Source organism: Acomys russatus, chromosome 9, assembly GCF_903995435.1.
Source record: "Acomys russatus chromosome 9, mAcoRus1.1, whole genome shotgun sequence".
NCBI classification, from domain to species: domain Eukaryota; kingdom Metazoa; phylum Chordata; class Mammalia; order Rodentia; family Muridae; genus Acomys; species Acomys russatus.
Genome location: NC_067145.1, coordinates 47,842,454 through 47,861,759, shown reverse-complemented (window position 1 = coordinate 47,861,759; position 19,306 = coordinate 47,842,454). Strand labels below are relative to the sequence as shown.

Here is a 19,306-nt window from a genome sequence, read left to right as displayed (position 1 = left end):
AAATACCGCTGTGTGTATAATGCTATTAAAACCTCACAGTTTGTTTGAGCGAGACAGGGTGGGCTATTAATAGTCTAATCTTACAAGGAAAGGAAAAGCTCCCTGTGGTTGGAAGGCTTTGGTCAAGTCACTCAGTTAATGGGACCTCAAATTCACAGAATATCCCAAGTCCTCTGGCTCTCTGAGACACTCTTTCCCCTTGAGCTCATGAAGTTTTGCGTGTTGGTAGTTTCTTAGAATGTCATGTACAAAAAGGTTTGCTTCAGTAGAGTTAGAGCAATGAAACCCAGTCCCTTTCTGTTAGGCTTTCTTAATCTAAATCTGGAGAAAGTAAGGTGTGAAAAGTAATTTTTTTTATTGCTTGTTAGGCTGGAGTTATGGGAGATGTGACTTTGAGGATGGGTTCTGCGACATGACACAGGACCAGAGCCTACTACCTGGCTGGACGAGAAGAAATGGAGTGACTGGTCCTTCACCTCCATTCTGGGACCACAATAGCAACGTATCAGGTCAATATTTTGAACCTTATTTCTTTCTTTAGTTACAGAACACATTTTGTGGTCTACCCAACTATTTTGTCAAGTAATGCATGCTTTTTCCCCACTTAAAATGATATCTCCAGTTCTATCCATTTTTCTGAATGTAGAATGATTTTCTGTTTTATGGTCAAATTAAGTTCCACTGTGTATATATACCACATTTTAAAATAAAGTCACCAATTTTTGGGTTCTTATGCCTATATTATAGCTTGTCTATTGTTAATAGTGCCTCAGTAAGCTGCTATTTAGGCATCTATAGCTATTTTACTTCCATTTCTTTGAGTATATATTCATACAGTATATAGCTATGAATATATCACTTACACTTTTAACTTTTTCTGGAACCCTCATCCTGATTTCCATTATGACCAGATTCATTTGTGTGCTTGAACATACTGTATTCCTTCTAATCTTTATTTCCTTGTTGACTTAACCCTTATTTTCCCCTGTGTAACTGATTAGAGAGGTAGCATCTTTGTTGACATTTTTATGTGAAATGTATATATCATTTAATCACTTAAAATGTTTATAATTGTAAATGTAGCACATCAAATGTTCATGATTGAATTCCTGGCAACCTCAACATGTGCATTTAGCTTATAGTTGGGATGGTGAAAGCTCTTTGGTCCCTTTAGGGAAATTATGAATCTGAATAGGTTAACACAATACAGATTGTGATAGTTGAATGTGTTTACTTTTGGTTGGACAAATTTCAGCTCTGGTAGTGCTTGCCTTGTCAGAATTATTAGAAAGCTCATTGGACTTCTCTCTCATTTTTGGGCTATCTATGGTGGTTGGACTGTCATTTGGTTCTTTATTCATTTCTTGAAGAACTTTATTCATTCTACCTTGTGTGTTTAACTTACATTGAATAATTTATTACCTTACATCGGAATGAGCAAAATTCAGCTCCATACATGCCTTCAACTATTCTGTTTTCACACACTGTGAACAAGATTAACACATATTCTTGTGTAATTAAAACCTTCCTTTTTAAAAGAAATAGCTGGTACTTTCCTTAATAAGTATGATAAAATATCCAGTTATGGATCTTGCCATGGAAATGATTTAAACCAAGCAAATACTCAAGGTTTATATAAACATAGATGTTAGACTTGTGGGTTGAAATGGTCTTCTTATTTCTTAGCTCTTTTTGTGTCTTAGCTCTCTGAACTTTAAGAGCGGAAATAATGGTATTAAATTCATAGAATTCATTTAAGAACAGGATGGATTTGAGAGTTAAGTGACACATTGTCATTGAAGTTCATCACAGACTGATGATCAAAACCAGCAGATGTGCTCATTGCTGAGTGATATTAGTGTTATTAGAGAGATGCAATATCAAGTATTTTGACTATGATGTAAAAATACTTGTGTTTAGAATTATTAGTAATCGTTAGTGACAGACTAACTTTATTGGAAGAAGGGACCAGTTTCACAAATAGGAACAAGTACTACTGCAATACAGTGAGGTTATTATGGGTTTAGACATAGAGATGTCGATACTGACTGACTTTGCTGGTGAGTTGGCTTTTTTTTTAATTGCATTGTTTTACAAAGTATTTATTTAGAACATTTTTGGTACATTTCCCTTACTCTTCATTGTACCCAGCGGCTCTTACATGTGTGTGTTTATTTTTCCCAGCTTTATTTGCTGGCGTAGTGGCTGCTCTTTCTCCAATAGCATATTATTTACTCTTTTTTTCCCTCTGTATCCATATTATTTACTCTTATACCACCCCCACTCTGCATCTTGAGCTAGGTATCCTCAGAAGCTTTAAACGTGCATTGCTCTCTTTTTGCTTTTTCAACTCTATTTCGTTTTCTGTTTTTTTTCCGGTGTTAATGATTTTTATAGTCTGGTGGATGAGATAAAATGGGGCACTTTATCAAAAAATGATGCTTTTAAACTGTCACGTGAGTAGGTTTAAAATTCGTTGGAGTCAGAGTAGATAACATCTTGACAGTGCCCATCAATTGGCTGAACAGGCTCAGCTTTTTCCATTTTAAAATGTGATGATGATATTACAAAAGACGCAGGGAAAAGAGGCCAGTGATTCCCTGCGTAACTGACTGAGGTCTGATTTTAATATAGCACTTATGAATCATTTATAAATACAATTAATATTAAGTTGTGAATTGTCCCTAGTAGTAATATTAAGGAAGTGCTCTGACTTTAGATATAAACTACTTGAAAATATTTATTAAAAATAGCCTTAGAATCTTGTCTCCATTTCAAAATCCTTGATTCATAAGATGATGGCATTTTTTATTAACTTGCTCTTGAAATAATTTGCCGGTTCATCAAAATAAAAATTTTCATCATGCAACCAATGACTTGAGGTTTTAGAAATGGGCTTGAAAAATCTATTAAAGGATTAAAATATCACCCTAGCCAGTTTTTGAAATGCAATAACATTCAGGGTCAGAAATATAAGTGCAGTATGTATCTTTGAAAGCATGCTGCATTATATTTGGATAAAGTAGTATCACTCTAGGGAATTCAACTACATCTTTGAAATGGCAATATGACTACAAAAGAATAACTATGTACTTGTGAGTCAGTGGATCAGGATGTCTGCTATGAGATTGTGTTTCCTAGAAATGACAGAAGCTACACCCATCATTTTTCACTGACATGACTGACTGCCTGAGGGAAATCTATGAGGACACAAACAACAGACAATCCAAAGTGGACAAGAAAAATCCCATGAGGTCTTTACCCTACACAAAGAATTACAAGCAACTAAGCTGATGGGAGACATGACCTTCCCCAGGAAAGAGCACACCAACTGGCTACCCAATACCACATGGTCACCCTGAAAATATACATACCTATGACATTATGTAGACCAAAGCAGTTATATTTAGAGATAAATATGTATATACATATATGCATGGATCAACAATTAATGGGAGAAAATGTCATGATTTAAAAGAGAGCATGGAGCAGCATATGGGAAGTTTGGAGGGAGGAAAGGAAAGGGGAAATGATATAATTATGTTATAATCACAAAAATAAAAAATATTCACAAAGAGTTTTAACTAATTCTAGAATTTGAATTATATATATGCTTTTTGTGTTTTTAAATTTAATTTAGTTTTTTACTTTTGCATATACATTTATATTATTACCCATATATACAATAACTACGTATAGCAAGAAGGACCCAAAACAATTAGGAATTATATAAATGTTACATTTATAGTGTTTAGCCTATTTGTATTTGGCAACCTTGGAGAAAACATTTTTCCTCTCTGGGTGAGTCTACAACTCTGAATGTAAATCAATATCTATCATATCTCATCTCTATCAACCTACAAACTTCTAGCTAGACCTAACAACATCTTAATCCCTAAGCAACTAAGCTTAATTGTAAAAATAAACTATCTGGTCTTCAACCCCATCAGCAACTTGAGAAGGAATAAAATTAATTATCTGGAATAAAATAATAAGGAATAATAAAATAAAAGGAATAAAATAAACAGGAAGTGCAAGTAAGTAGAAATGAGAAAATGACTTGATTTTTGACTAAGAAGCCAAATCCATACAAAGGAGAATTACAGCATCTTCAACAAATGGTGCTGGTCTAACTGGATGTCTACATGTAGAAAACTGTAAATCAATCCATATTTATCACCCTGCACAAAATTAAAGTCCAAATGCATTAAAGACCTCATCATAAAACTAGACACACTAAATTTGTTGGAAGAAAAATAGGGAAGAGCCGTCAATTCATTGGCACAGGAGACAACTTTCTGAGCAGAACACCAACAGCTCAGTCTCTAAGGTCAACAATTAATAAATGGGACCTCATGAAACTGAAAAGCTGTAAGGCAAAGGACCCTGTCAGCAGAACAATGTGACAGCCTGCAGACTGGGAAAAGATCTTCACCAACCCTACATCTGACAAAAGGCTAATATCCAAAATATACAAAGAACTCAAGAAATTAAACACCAAATAACCTAACTGAAAATGGGTTGTAGAACTAAACAGAGAATTCTCAACAGAGAGACATCAAATGGCCAAGAAACACTTATAGGTGCTTTTACAAGGTGGAATATACAATCGAAGAGATGGCTCTGCAGTTGAGTGCTTGTTGCTTCTCCAGAGGGCCTGAGCTCCATTCCTTACATGCACATCCGGCAGCTCACAATCACCTATTATTCTAGCTCCAAGGGATCTGATACCCTATTCTGGTTTCCACATGCAACACACACAGGCACATACTTAGACAAACACATATACACATAAATTTTTAAAAAGTAATCTTTAAAAAATGCATAATTTACTACAAATATAAAATGTAAAGACTATCAAAATAAAAAACAGTCACTTTTAAGTTCCAATATTTTTATTCATGTCACAGATTATGGTGTTCTTATTTGAGAATGCTTTTATATGATGATATTAGATATCTTGTCACTATGTTCAGTTCTTACATGGGCTAAATCCAGATATTTTGAAAAATGTACAATATTAAGCAACATTATATTATTGAATTTTTTGTAGTGGGTACATCCACTATATCTCTATATCTATCTATATCTATCTCTACATATACATATATATAACTCCAACAGTTTTGTTTGTTTTAAATAATATTAAAGTGATTCTTAATTATATTTGCTATCTAAAATATTCCTTTCCCCTTTTAAGAAACTGTCTCTACTTTCACACATACTCTGGTGCTTCATATTTGACCATGTCCCCTGGATGGGGAGACCTGGTGGTACTCAGAGGAAGGATAGCAGGCTACCAAGAAGAGACTTGATACTCTATGAGCATATACAGGGGGAGGAAATCCCCCTCAGGAACAGTCATAGGGGAGGAGAATAATGGGAAAATGGGAGGGAGGGAAGAATGGGAGGATACAAGGGATGGGGTAACCATTGAGATGTAACAAGAATAAATTATAAAAAATTAAAAAAGAAAAAGAACCTGTCTCTAACATTTCTTTTAAGATGAGAAATTTTCTTTAGTACGGCATGGGAGGTACTTCTGCTGATGACAATTTTTTTATTTTGACTTAATTATGAAAATATATTATTAATGGATTTGAAATTTTTCATACTCTTTAAGAATATTTTAGTGGCTTAAAATGTTCTATACTTCTGTTTTTTGTGGTGAAATTCACATATTTAAATAACTTCTTTTGTTACATATTGCATGTCTTTTGATTTTACAAATGATATTCTAAACTTTTATCCTTCTTCTACTAATTAGGCTCTTTTAATATGAAACATATCTTTTGGCAGTTTTGGAGAGTGTTCATTTATTGTTTATTCAGATATGATTCATGCCCCATACATTCTCCCCTTCCCTCCTTATGCTTCAATCATAAACACAGTGAGGGCACATATAATATTTTTGATGACATTATTTTCTTCTCATCCTTAAGTTAGATGCTTTCCATAAATCTAATTTCAGTTTTGTGATAATGTTTTTATTGTTATCTTCAATGTATTGCTAAAACCACACAATATTTTAAAAATCAAACATGTTTGAATTCTAAAATTGGTCCCACATTCTCTTTATCTTGCTTTTCTTAACCATAATAATAGTTTTGTTACCTTCTGCTCACAGTATTTTCTATATTACTGTATATTCCTGAATTGTTAAATAACTATAGATTACTTCCTTGGGCATAGAGATAGTAATAGTAAAGAGACTCTGGATGTAGTATTCTCATAATTCCAGAAAATTGTTGTGATTTTTTAAAAGCTGATGAGTAACTTGTACAAATGGAAATTTCCATATTGTCCTGCCTTTTTAAGGTTAAATTGAGCAGCAATTTAAATAAAAATTTAGCTTTTTTTCCCTAGTCACTGGAACTGTTCCCTATACAAGGCAAATGTCATTTTATCCATATGGATGGCCAAGATTTATTTTTATTAGCTTTGTTTTATTATTTGACAATTCCATACATGCATACAGTGATATCTGGTCATACCTAACCCATTTCACCTCCAATGCCTCATGGATCACCAATACATTGTCATCTTATTTCATGTCTTTGTTTTGTGTGTGATAATCTACTAAGTTCAATTTATATAGCTCATATATGTTTAATGTAAGAACATTATCAACTGCCAATATCTCCTCCGTTAGGAGTTGGGCCTGGAGAGCTCCTCCTCTTCTATGCTGGAATTTTGGTTAGCTTAATTAATCTTGGGTAAATCTTGTTCAAGTAACCCCAGCTCTATGTGTTCATGAGTTCAGTAACCATGCCATCTACTGAAGGCAGCATTTCATAGCACTCTTTCCCAACCTTCAGCTCTTTTCATCTTTTTCCACACCTCCTGTGATGTTCCTGGATCCTTGTTAGGGAGTAGCCTTATTGATAATGATGTTATATTTGATGCACTTGCAATTTCTTATAAGTGTTTTTGCCAGTTACTAGTTTCTGCATTGGTTGCTGTCTAATGACAAAGAATCTTCTCTGACTAAGATTGAAAGCACTCTAGGGATTTAAAAGTCAATTTGGCAACATGACCATTTAGCAAAATAACAATAGCATATTCTATCATTGACCTTATGACCTCCCAACCATGAATGTTAAAAAGAATTACTGGTTCTTTGTAAATTTCACATCATGTTTCCCAATCCCAGTCATCTCCCCTTCCCCTTGTACCCTTTTTCTACCCTTTCAACTTCTCCCCAACAGAGGAAAAGTAAAAACTCTCGTTGTAAACATTGTAATGTGTCACAGTATGTCACATGTATTCTACTATCTATCTATCTCTCCCATTATATTTTAATTGGATTATGAGATGGTAGACTTTGTGTGAGTTTTTCATACATGCTTCCTTTGGGTTACCCCTCCTCTGACCATGTGATCCCCATGATAATTCCATGATCTTCACTGCTTAAGCATGTCTACCCTTATATGCCACATCTACTATCTTCCTCCCATAAGGCAGCTTTTCCCTAAATATTCCTTCCTACTTTTCTGACTTCCTCCTGTTTTTCATAGATCATAAGATATCTTTATTCTTGATCTCTTTGTAGAATTCTGTTTTAGTGTCCACATTGCTTTGCCCCTTCTTAGCTTTCAGCCAGCAGCCTCTCTATTTAAGTTTTCGCCATACAAATGACATGAAATTGCACTGAATCCTTATGATAGTATCTGGAGAAATTTCATTTGTTCTCAGTGTTTGCTATCCTTAGAAATAATTACACCTCTGTTGTTGATGTTCAGATGTACCTTAATGTTTGAGCTTTCAGATTTTCTTTTTCTTTTCCTATACTCGTTTTATTATCCTCTCACACAATACATCCTGACTGCAGTTTCCCTCCCTCATTCTTTTCTTTCCCCTGTACTATAGTCCCCTTCCCCCAAGATCCACTGCTCCTCCTCCTCCTCCTCCTCCTCCTCCATTTTCTTCAGAAAAGAGCAGGTCTCCCAGGGGAATCAATTGAAAATGCCACAACAAGATGAAATAACACTAGGCAACAAACATTGTCCTATAATGAAATCTATTTATCTCTGAGTTTTTCATTTTTGTGAATCCCAGCACCTCTCAGTCTTCCTCATGCTGCCCCATCCCACCCCCAGGAATAAAAATAAAGATCCATACCTTAGGACTAGGCCGTTTGCATGATAGTGGGTTGGATTATTTAACCAGAAGAATTTGAGGAAGAATGGGGAGGAATCCCCCGTGATCACTATATATCATGCTTTTGCAGCTTTATAGTGTGAATAGCTGTTTATATTGAAATCAGGAAAATGAATGATGATTTATTAGCTTCCATAGTATATCAAAATCTCTTTATTGAGCATCTCTATTATGTTAATACTGCTCTAGAGCCAAATAGTACAGTGGAAAATAACATAGCTGTTCTCCCCAGTGAACTTTGAATCTACTGACATGAAAGAAACCTTATATTTATTTGTGCTTATAAACAAGAGCAAAAAATTCCATCCAACAGCCATCTTCTTCTGGCTTCATATGTGCATTTTTTTTCCTTTTTATTAATTTATTCTTGTTACATCTCAATGTTTATCCCATCCCTTGTATCCTCCCATGCCTCCCCCCCCCCCATTTTCCCATTATTCCCCTCCCCTATGACTGTGACTGAGGGGGATTACCTCCACCTGTATATTCTCATAGGGTATCAAGTCTCTTCTTGGCTACCTGCTGTCCTTCCTCTGAGTGCCACCAGGTCTCCCCCTCCAGGGGACATGGTCAAATGTGAGGCACCAGAGTACATGAGAAAGTCATATCACACTCTCCACTCAACTGTGGAGAATATTCTGATCATTGGCTAGATCTGGGAAGGGGTTTAAAGTTTACCTCCTGTATTGTCCTTGGCTGGTGCCTTAGTTTGAGTGGGACCCCTGGGCCCAAATCTGCCTATCATATTGTTCTACTTGTAGATTTCTAGGACCCTCTGTATCCTTTTATTTTGCTATTCTCCCATGCTTCTCTCATCTAGAGTCCCAATAGGATGCTCTCCCCTCTGTCCCAGTTGCCTGGTAAGTGAAGGCTTTCGTGGGACATGCCCCTTGGGCTAGTATGCAGATATAAGTGAGTATATACCATTTGATTCTTTCTGCCTCTGGGTTAACTCACTCACTATGATCATTTCTAGCTCAATCCATTTATCCACAAATTTCGGGAATTCCTTGTTTTTAATAGCTGAGTAGTATTCCATAGTGTATATGTACCACAGTTTCTTTATCCACTCTTCTACTGAGGGACACTTAGGCTGTTTCCATGTTCTGGCTATTATGAATAAGGCTGCTATGAACATGGTTGAGCAAAGTTTCTTGTTGTGTGCTGGAGCATCTTCTGGGTATATTCCAAGCAGTGGAATAGCTGGGTCTTGAGGAAGCCCTATTCCCATTTTTCTGAGATAGCACCAGATAGATTTCCAAAGTGGCTGTACTAGTTTGCATTCCCACCAGCAATGAAGGAGTGTTCCTCTCTCCCCACATCCTTGCCAGCATGTGGTGTCACTTGAGTTTTTGATCTTAGCCATTCTGATGGGTGTAAGATGGAATCTCAGAGTTGTTTTGATTTGCATTTCCCTGATGACTAAGGAGGTTGAGCATTTCTTTAAGTGTTTCTCAGCCATTTGATATTCCTCTGTTGAGAATTCTCTGTTTAGTTCCAAGCCCCATTTCTCAATTGGGTTATTCGGTTTGGTGGTGTTTAATTTCTTGAGTTCTTTATATATTTTGGATATTAGACCTTTGTCAGATGTAGGGTTGGTGAAGATTTTTTCCCAGTCTGTAGGCTGTCGTTTTGTTCTCTTGACAGTGTCTCCTGCCTTACAGAAGCTTCTCAGCCTCATGAGGTCCCATTTATTAATGGTTGACATTAAGGCCTGGGCCGTTGGTGTTTTGTTCAGGAAGTTGTCTCCTGTGCCAATATGTTCCAGGCTCCTCCCCACTTTTTCCTCTAAGTGACTTAGTGTCTCTGGTTTTATGTTGAGGTCTTTAATCCACTTGGTTTTGAGTTTTGTGGAAGGTGACAAATATGGGTCCAGTTTAACTTTTTTACACATAGACTTCCAGTTAGACCAGCACCATTTGTTGAAGATGCTATCCTTTTTCCATTGAATGGATTTGGCTTCTTTGTCAAAAATCAAGTGACCATATGTGTGAGGATTCATATCTGGGTCTTCGATTCGATTCCACTGATCAACCAGCCTGTTGCTGTGCCAGTACCATGCTGTTTTAATTACTATTGCTTTATAGTACAGTTTGAGATCAGGTATGGAGATTCCTCTGGAGCACCTTTTATTGTAGAAGAATGTTTTAGCTATTCTGGGTTTTTTGTTTTTCCATATGAAGTTCAGAATAGACCTTTCAATGTCTTTAAAAAATTGTGTAGGTATTTTGATAGGGATTGCATTGAATCTGTAGATTGCTTTTGGTAGGATGGCCATTTTTACTATGTTAATTCTCCCGATCCATGAGCAAGGACGATCATTCCATCTTCTCAGGTCATCCTCAATCTCTTTCTTCAGAGTTTTGAAATTTTTTTCATACAAGTCCTTCACTTGCTTAGTTATAGTAACTCCTAGATATTTTATATTGCTTGTGGCTAATGTGAAGGGTGTGGCTTTCCTAATTTCTTCCTCTGCAAGCTTGTCATTTGTGTATAGGAAGGCTACAGACTTTTTTGAGTTAATTTTGCATCCAGCCAATTTTCTGAAGGTGTTTATCAGCTTTAGGAGTTCTCTGGTGGAATTTTGAGGGTCACTTATGTATACTATCATATCATCTGCAAATAGAGATAACTTGACTTCCTCCTTTCCCATTTGGATACCCTTGATCTCCTTTTGTTGTCTTATTGCTCTGGCTAGAACTTCCACTACTATATTGAAGAGATATGGAGAGAGTGGGCAGCTTTGCCTTGTTCCCGATTTTAGAGGAATTTCCTTGAGTATCTCACCATTTACTTTGATTTTGGCTATTGGCTTGCTGTATATAGCCTTTATTTTGTTGAGGAAAGTGCCTTGTATCCCCGATCTCTCTAAAACTTTAAACATGAATGGGTGTTGAATTTTATCAAATGCTTTCTCTGCATCCAAGGAGATGATCATTTGGTTTTTTATTTTCAGTTTGTTTATATGGTAGATTACATTGATGGATTTCTGTATATTAAACCATCCCTGCATGCCTGGAATGAAGCCTACTTGGTCATGATGAATGATATCTTTGATGTGTTCCTGTGTTCGTTTTGCAAGTATTTTATTTAGTATTTTTTCATATATGTTCATAAGAGAAATTGGTCCGAAATTCTGTTTCTTTGTTGAGTCATTGTGAGGTTTAGGTATCAATGAGACTATGGCCTCATAGAATGAATTTGGTAATTTTCCATCCATTTCTATCTTTTGGAGTAGCTTGAAGAGTATCGGTATTAGCTCGCCCTTGAAGGTCTGGTAGAATTCTGCACTGAAACCATCTGGCCCTGGGCTTTTTTTTGGTTGGGAGACCATCGATGATTGCTTCTATTTCTGTAGGGGAAATGGGACTATTTAGCTTGTTTATCTGTTCTTCATTCAACTTTGGCAAGTGAAATTGATCAAGAAAATCGTCCATTTCCCTTAGATTTTCAAATTTTGTGGCATATATGCCTTCAAAGTAGGATCTTATGATTCTTTTAATTTCTTCAGTGTCTGTTGTTATGTTTCCCTTTTCATTTCTGATTTTGTTGATTTCTATACTGTCTCTCTGCCTTTTAGTTAGTTTGGCTAATGGTCTGTCTATCTTGTTGATTTTCTCAAAGAACCAGCTTTTGGTTTTGTTGATTCTTTGGACTGTTTTCTTAGTTTCTACTTTGTTAATTTCAGCCCTGAGTTTGATTATTTCCAGGCGTCTACTCCTCTTGGGTGTTTCTGTTCCTTTTTTTTCTAGGGCTTCCAGTTGTGTTGTTAAGATGCTTATGTGTGATGTTTCCAATTTCTTTTTAAAGGCACTTAGTGCTATGAATTTTCCTCTTAGCACTGCTTTCAATGTATCCCACAAATTTGGGTATGTTGTTCCTTCATTTTCATTGAATTTCAGAAACTCCTTGATTTCTTTCTTTATTTCTTCCCTGACCCAGGTGTCATTTAGCAGAGAGTTGTTTAGTTTCCACGTACGTGTAGGCTTTTTGTTATTTCTGTTGTTGTTGAATTGCAGCCTAAGAGCATGGTGATCTGATAGATTACAAGGTATTATTTCAATCCTCTTGTATCTATTGAGGCTTGCTTTGTGACCTACGATGTGATCAATTTTGGAGAAGGTTCCATGGGGTTCAGAGAAGAAGGTATATTCTTTCTTGTTTGGGTGAAAAGTTCTATAGATATCTGTTAGATCCATTTGACCCATGGCATTGGTTAATGATGTTATTTCTTGGCTTAATTTCTGTTTCAATGACTTATCCTTCAGTGAGAGTGGGGTGTTGAAGTCTCCCACTATTATTGTGTGGGGATCTATGTGTGGTTTAAGCTTTTTTAGCAGATCTTTTACAAATGTGGGTGCCCTTGTATTGGGAGCATAGATGTTCAGAGTTGTGATGTCATCTTGGTTGACTTTAACTTTGATGAGTATGAAGTGTCCTTCCTTATCCCTTTTGATTAACTTTGGTTGAAAGTCTATTTTGTTCGATAGTAAAATGGCTTGCTTCTTGTGACCATTTGCTTGGAATATTTTTTTCCAACCTTTTACCCTGAGGTAATGCCTTTCATTATGGGTGAGATGTGTTTCTTGAATGCAGAAGAATGTTGGATCTTGTTTATGTACCCATTCAGTTAGTCTGTGTCTTTTTATTGGAGAATTGAGGCCATTGATGTTGAGAGATATTAATGACCAGTGACTGTTAAGAGTCCTAATATTGATGTTGTTTCCAGTCGAGCGTTTGTGTAGTTGTGTTTTTGCCATGGGATAGTTATCTATTTCCTGGGTAGTTTTGGTTGTAGCTTGACCCTTTGGGATGGAGTTTTCCTTCTAGTACCTTCTGTAAAGCTGGGTTTGTGGATAGGTACTGTTTGAATTTGTTTTTGTCATGGAATATTTTGTTTTCTCCATCAATGGTTATTGATAATTTTGCTGGGTAAAGTAGTCTGGCCTGGCATCTGTGGTCTCTTAGGGTTTGCAGGATCTCTGTCCAGGCCCTTCTGGCTTTTATGGTCTCTGCTGAGAAGTCAGGTGTAATTCTGATAGGTTTACCATTAAATGTTATTTGGCCCTTTTCCCTTGCAGCTTTTAATATTTTTTCTTTGTTCTGCATGTTTTGTGTTTTGATTATTATGTGACGGGCAGTTTTTCTTTTCTGGTCAATTCTATTTGGTGTTCTGTAGGCCTCTTGTATGTTTATAGACATCTCTTTCTTTAGATTGGGGAAAATTTCTTCTGTGATTTTGTTGAGAATAGTTTCTGGGCCTTGGAGTCTGATATCTTCTCTTTCTTCAATGCGTATTATCCTCAAATTTCTTCTTTTCATGGTGTCCCTAATCTCTTGGATGTTTTGTGTCAGAAGTTTTCCAGATTTGGCATTTTCTGTAATGGTTGCTTCAAGATCTGTGATTGTATCTTCTAGACCTGAGATTCGTTCTTCCATCTCTTGGATTCTGTTAGAAAAGCTCACCACTGTGTTGCTCGCCTTCTTCTCTGAGGTCTCACGTTCTCGTTTTTCTTCTGTCTGTGTGTTTATCACTGAATCCATTTTCATTTTCAGATCTTGAACTGATTTTTTGATTTCTTTCATCTGATTTTTTGTATATTCCTGAGTTTCTTCCATTGCCTCTTTATAGGTCTTCAGAGCTTGAACCATTTTATTTCTTTCTTTCATCTGGTTGTTTGCATTTTCCTACAATTTTTCCAGTTCCACTCTATGTGCTTCTTTTATGTCTCTCACCTGTTTGTCTGTGTCTTCCTGCATTTGATTACGAATTTTATTTGTTTCTTCCATTACCGTCCTCATTACTAAGGATTTGAGGTCATTTTCTTGTATTTCCGTTGTATTTGAGTTCTCTGGGTTGTTTTCTTTGGGATAGCTGGAAACTGGAGACGCCATGTTGTTTTGGGGTTTTTTTTGCGTATGCTTTCTCGCTGTCCTTTAGACATCTTGCCGTCTTTGTTTTTGTTGGGTAGCTTCCAGAGTTGGATGGAGGAAGTCTGATGATAGATTCACTAGTTTTCTCACAATTTCCCTAGGCTGGGAGCTCAAAGCTTCACTGGTGTGGATGTTAGGAGGTTAGCCCTGTTGTTCTGGTCTCTCACAGCCTGTGATCTTCAGCCCCCCTGTGCTGTGGGTCCTGCAATTGTTCTGGGTCTCTGAATGAGCGTTGGGTCAGACCAAGGTATCCACAGCCTTCTGTGTTCCCTGCCAAGTCCAGCCAGGAACACTGGCCCGAACCATGGGCTGAACTCAGCTAGATTCTCAGGGCCTGAACTGTCTGCCGAGCTCAGCTAGGGATTCTGGGCCCAAAATGCACACAGGGTCCAGCCAGAATTTTTGGGCTGGGACTACGCACCAAGCTCAGCTAGGGCCTTTTGGCCCAAAGTGCATACTGTGGTCAGTTATTGACTCAGGGCCCGAACTGTCTACCAATCTCAGCCAGGGATTCTGGATTCAAACTGCACACTGTGTCCAACCAGAGTCTTAGAGCTGGTGGAACCGAGCACTCTGTCCAGCCTGCGTCACAGCAGAACTGCGGCTGCACTGAGTCAGCGCTGGTGTTGGAACTGAGTGCTTTGCCCAGGCTGCGTCACAGCAAGAGAACTGCAGCTCAGCTAAGTTAACGCCAGTAGTGGAACCAAGTGCTCCGCCCAGACTGTGTCACTGCAGGGGAGCTGCCGCTGAGCTGAGGTGACGCCTAGGGTGGAACAGAGCGCTCGGCCAAGCCTGTGCCACAACAGGAGAACTGCGGTTGCTCTGAGTTAGTGCTGGTGGTGGAACCAAGTGTTCCGCCCAGACTGTGTCACTGCAGGGGAGCTGCCTCTGAGCTGAGGTGGTGCTTAGTGTGGAACTGAGCTCTCCACTACACCTGCGCCACAGCAGGGGAGCTGTGGCTGAAGCTGAGTTAGTGCCTCGGGCAGAATTGCTTGCTGGGCTGGGCCTATACCCGGGACTCTGGAGCCGAACTGTCCGCCGAGTCCATTCTGGGTCCGAAGACTCCACGCGACCCAAATCCTACCCTGAGTCCCCTCTCCCGCAGCAACTCCCACCAGCCACCACTCCAATCGCCTCCACCGGAAGGCTATGAGATGCAAACCTCAGCTATCGCCGCTGGTGCCGCTGGTGCTGCTGGTGCTGCTGCCTCTGCCGCTGCCGCTCCGATCAGAGAAAATCCATGCTCCTCCCATGTGCAGGGGCACGCAGGTCCTCCACACCTTGGTCCCTCCGAACCGTGAAGCACTCCCGCTGCCGTGATGTTCGGACATCGATGTTCCTGGCTCAGAAATCTGTCCAATTCCCTGAATTGTTCACTGGAGCCTCCAAACGCGATCCACACTGCTGGGTGCCATCTTGGATCTCCTCCATATGTGCACTTTAAAACTTACAATGAGACAAAGTTTTAGTCTGTTTGTAAATATATGTGTCCAGCAGGTATTGTTTGGTAGCCTCTATATTGTTTTTAACCCAAAGAAATTTCAGTCCAATGAATGATCTTTTCTAGGTGTATGCTTGCCTTTGTTTAGGGATTCTCCTTCTGTGGCTGTATTATCTATGTCCCAATTAGTGTGTGGAAATGGAGCTAACTCATACAGAAGGACTTAGCATGACTCTGTTCCACTAAGAACTTAAGAATTTAGTCAGTGGGATCTGTGAGGTGGCTCAGAGGGTAAGAGCACTGGTCATGCAAACCTGGGACACTGAATTTGACCTTCAGAACCTAACGTGGAAGCAGGGAACTGAATGATATTCTGTGACCATCACACGTGTGCTGTGGCAGGCCTGCAGTTGCTCAGAAATGCACAGTAACAATGAATAAACATTTAAAATTAAATAAAACAGAACTTAGTCAGTCAATGAGATTTGCCAGTACACCATAATTTTTCATCCATGAGTATGTTCAATAAACAGTGAGGATTTTATGTCTGACAGAATGGCATTTTAGAAATAGAGGAGAAAGTATTTTTACTATTCCTCTTAAAAGAAATGAATATTAATTATTGTGAAATGTTTAAAATTCAGTATAATTAGTATATGGTAGTAAAATATACACCCATTATGTTTGTTTTAAATGTGAAGTATAGCCAGCAATATAAATTAATTATATCTTGATTCCATGTGATGATCATCTTTATTATGCTATTATTTATGATTCATCTGGACTTCGCTTGAAAGAAGATATCTGATTATATAGTAGTTCTTTCTTATCGATAATGGATACATTCCAAGAACCCAGAGGGTGACTGAAACGGAGAAACACTATTTATTGCACATACATGCACATCTTTGAAAGAGTACAACAATAATGAAACAAAATCATATACCATTTTATATTATTTTTCTGTTCCTGTGAAAAAATAAACTTCAGTTTTAGTTTATTCATAGTTCAAGTCAAAATCCTTAGTGGAGGGAAAGCTGGGGAGCAGAAACCCAAAGTCACTGATCATCCTACCCCCACAGCCAGGAGGAGCGAGCAATGGATATCTGTCCCTGTCTCCTTTCAATCCAGTCCAGGACTCACCCCATGACATGATGACACTTATGTGGCTTGGGTGGTCCTACCTCACGTGGTGTAGTCAAGATCCCACCCAACACACAGACATGTTGCACAGCCAGTCTCTCAGAGGACTCTCAAGTTTTGTTGATTTGACAATTCATATCTACCACCATAATAAATGCGGACTAAAATTGCAAGTGTTTAATGTTGGAATTTTCTACCTGATATTTCTATTGCTTAGATTACCACGAGTATCTAAAACTGTAGACCGAAAATCTTGGCTAAGGGAACTGACTATTTGAATGAAATCTCTTTCTTAGAATAAATGTACAAATAAAGTGTATGGTAGAATGAAAGTGAGTGCTTTTCCACCTGTCTAGATTTCAGTGTGATATTGCATGGTTTTTAACATTAAAACACTAAAATAACGATGACGTATAGGTACATATATGTACTTATATTAACATATGCTGATATTCTTACCCCAACTGAAAAGTTTTTATTGTTTAAGTCTATTTTCCAAGACACTATGGTAAATACTCTGGCCTGTAAAAAGGCTGTTCATGTAGGTCATCATATCATGTTTTAAAATTTTTAGAAACATTTTATTTATATACATATATGTAGGTGCTTGTGGTGGCTATAAGAAGACATGAGGTCCCCTTGGAACAAAACTTATGGGTGTTTTGTGAGCCACTCAAATATAAGTGCTAGAAACAGAATCCATATTATCTGAACAAGTTGGAGATAGTTTAGACTTCTGAGCCATGTCTCTGTCCTGCCAAATATTTGTCGTTGATTCCTCTTCAGGATTTGTGTTGTGGAATGATGTAAACACTTATATACAGAAAGACGTAGTGGGGTGTTCTATGAGTTATACCAAACTGCTCTTGCACCAGAACCAAATCTGATTTTGATAGGGTGAGGGTTTTTGAGAAAGAACTTTAAAGGTTTATTTCAATGGTCAAAGCAGGAGCGGAAATGACAGGTATCGTGAAGAACCATGCAAAGGAAGGCCTACCTGGGAGAAAGTGTTCATCTGTTTAAGGGAGACCGTAGAAGTAAGCTATAAATAAAAGGTTATTTTTGAAAATCAAGATTAGACTATTGTATGTACGTACGTACGTATGTATTTATGCGTGCATGTATCTATATATGTATGTATGCTAAGGATGCCCTGTCTTATGTCACATGAATGCTACTGATTTTGTCACTGCTACTGTTTCTTCATTTCATTTTCTCTTCAGGAACCAAACTCCTTCATATGTGACAGCCTCATGTGTGCCCTACCTAGTGAGGGATGATGGTAGCTAAGGAGTACCAAAGGATTTCAAGGGCATGAATATTTGGAACTTAACAATTCCTTCTGCCTCAAGTAGTCCTTTGGGGAAAGCTTAAATTTCTACCATAAATTCCGAGGGGCAAGCCAATAATATAAGCATGTGCACATTGTGTATGTTTACATAACTGAAGAGAATAAGTTAGATGGGGTTTTCAGAGTTCCCCAGCAAACTTGACAGCTATTGCATATCAGATAATAGAACGTCACTTTGTTTTTCCATTTGTTTTATTTCAGCTGAGATATGTGTCAATGAAGGTTTTAGGTACATAAATTAATTGATATAATATCAGTATAATGCCATCATATAATCTTAGTAATCAAACTGTCAAATAACTTAAAGTATAAACTTAATTTTATAGCTAAAAATGATACATGCTTTGATTCTTTATTGAAATGTAGAAATATTTCTCTATATAATTTGCTTTGTTTTGTTATGAATTGTATTTTTATGGACATATGTGTTGTTTACATATAAATTTACTCAAATTAATTGAGTCATAAGTATAAAACAAGCATACTCAGTGGAAATATATAAACTCATTAATAGTATATTGTAGTGAATACAATAGAAAATTTAAATTATTTGCTTTTGAATGATAGCCAGCTGTGAATTAGAATGAAACTCTGTCAAATATGGTAGCAGGGAATGTTGCCAGTTGGATTGGTTGGAAGAACTCAGCAGGTGTCAATTGTCTGCCTGTATGCTCAGAGACAGTCATAAACACTCACTTGAATTCTCCACATCCTATCAAGAAAACATAAACAGCAACACACAATATTTAGCCCCTGTAAACTTGGCCAATACCTTGAATCATAGTATAAGGAACAAGAGAAACAAATGGTATCTCCCTGGCCATGGTTAGCAGAATTTTAATGATTCCCACTTCAGCAAGATTCTTATGCCACAGTTATGAAATCAAACACAGGTACTGCTGTGAAAGGACTTTGTAAATATGACTAAGATCATCACTTAGTTTACTTTAACATTAGGAAATTATCCTGGGCAACAGAAGCAGGCCAAAAGTAATCAGAGGAGCCATTAAAAAAAGAAGTGGAAGATGGGAGAGATAAGGTAGAAGGGAGCATCTGGGAGACTGAAGGTTCACAAGCCTGAGAACATGCAGTGGTGGACGTAAATACAGATAGAAGAAAGCATAAGAGGGTGGGATAGTCTTCAGAGGTGGAGCACCGCATAATAGCTAGCAGACGAAGAGGGCATTCAGAGGTGCAGTATCGCATAACGGCCAACAGATGAAGAGGGGCCTTTACCTTATACCTGCATAGAAAAGAATTGTGCTGACAACATGCTG

At 37.7% G+C, this 19,306-nt stretch overlaps 1 protein-coding gene across 1 annotated transcript in view; it reads left to right on the top strand.

Annotated features, from left to right (window-relative positions):
- Malrd1 (MAM and LDL receptor class A domain containing 1) overlaps positions 1-19,306 on the top strand; it is a 641,297-nt gene that overhangs the window by 10,968 nt on the left and 611,023 nt on the right. Inside the window, exon 2 of the mRNA XM_051151281.1 lies at positions 369-509. Coding sequence (XP_051007238.1) covers positions 369-509 — 141 coding nt within the window. The remainder of the gene's footprint in view (positions 1-368; positions 510-19,306) is intronic.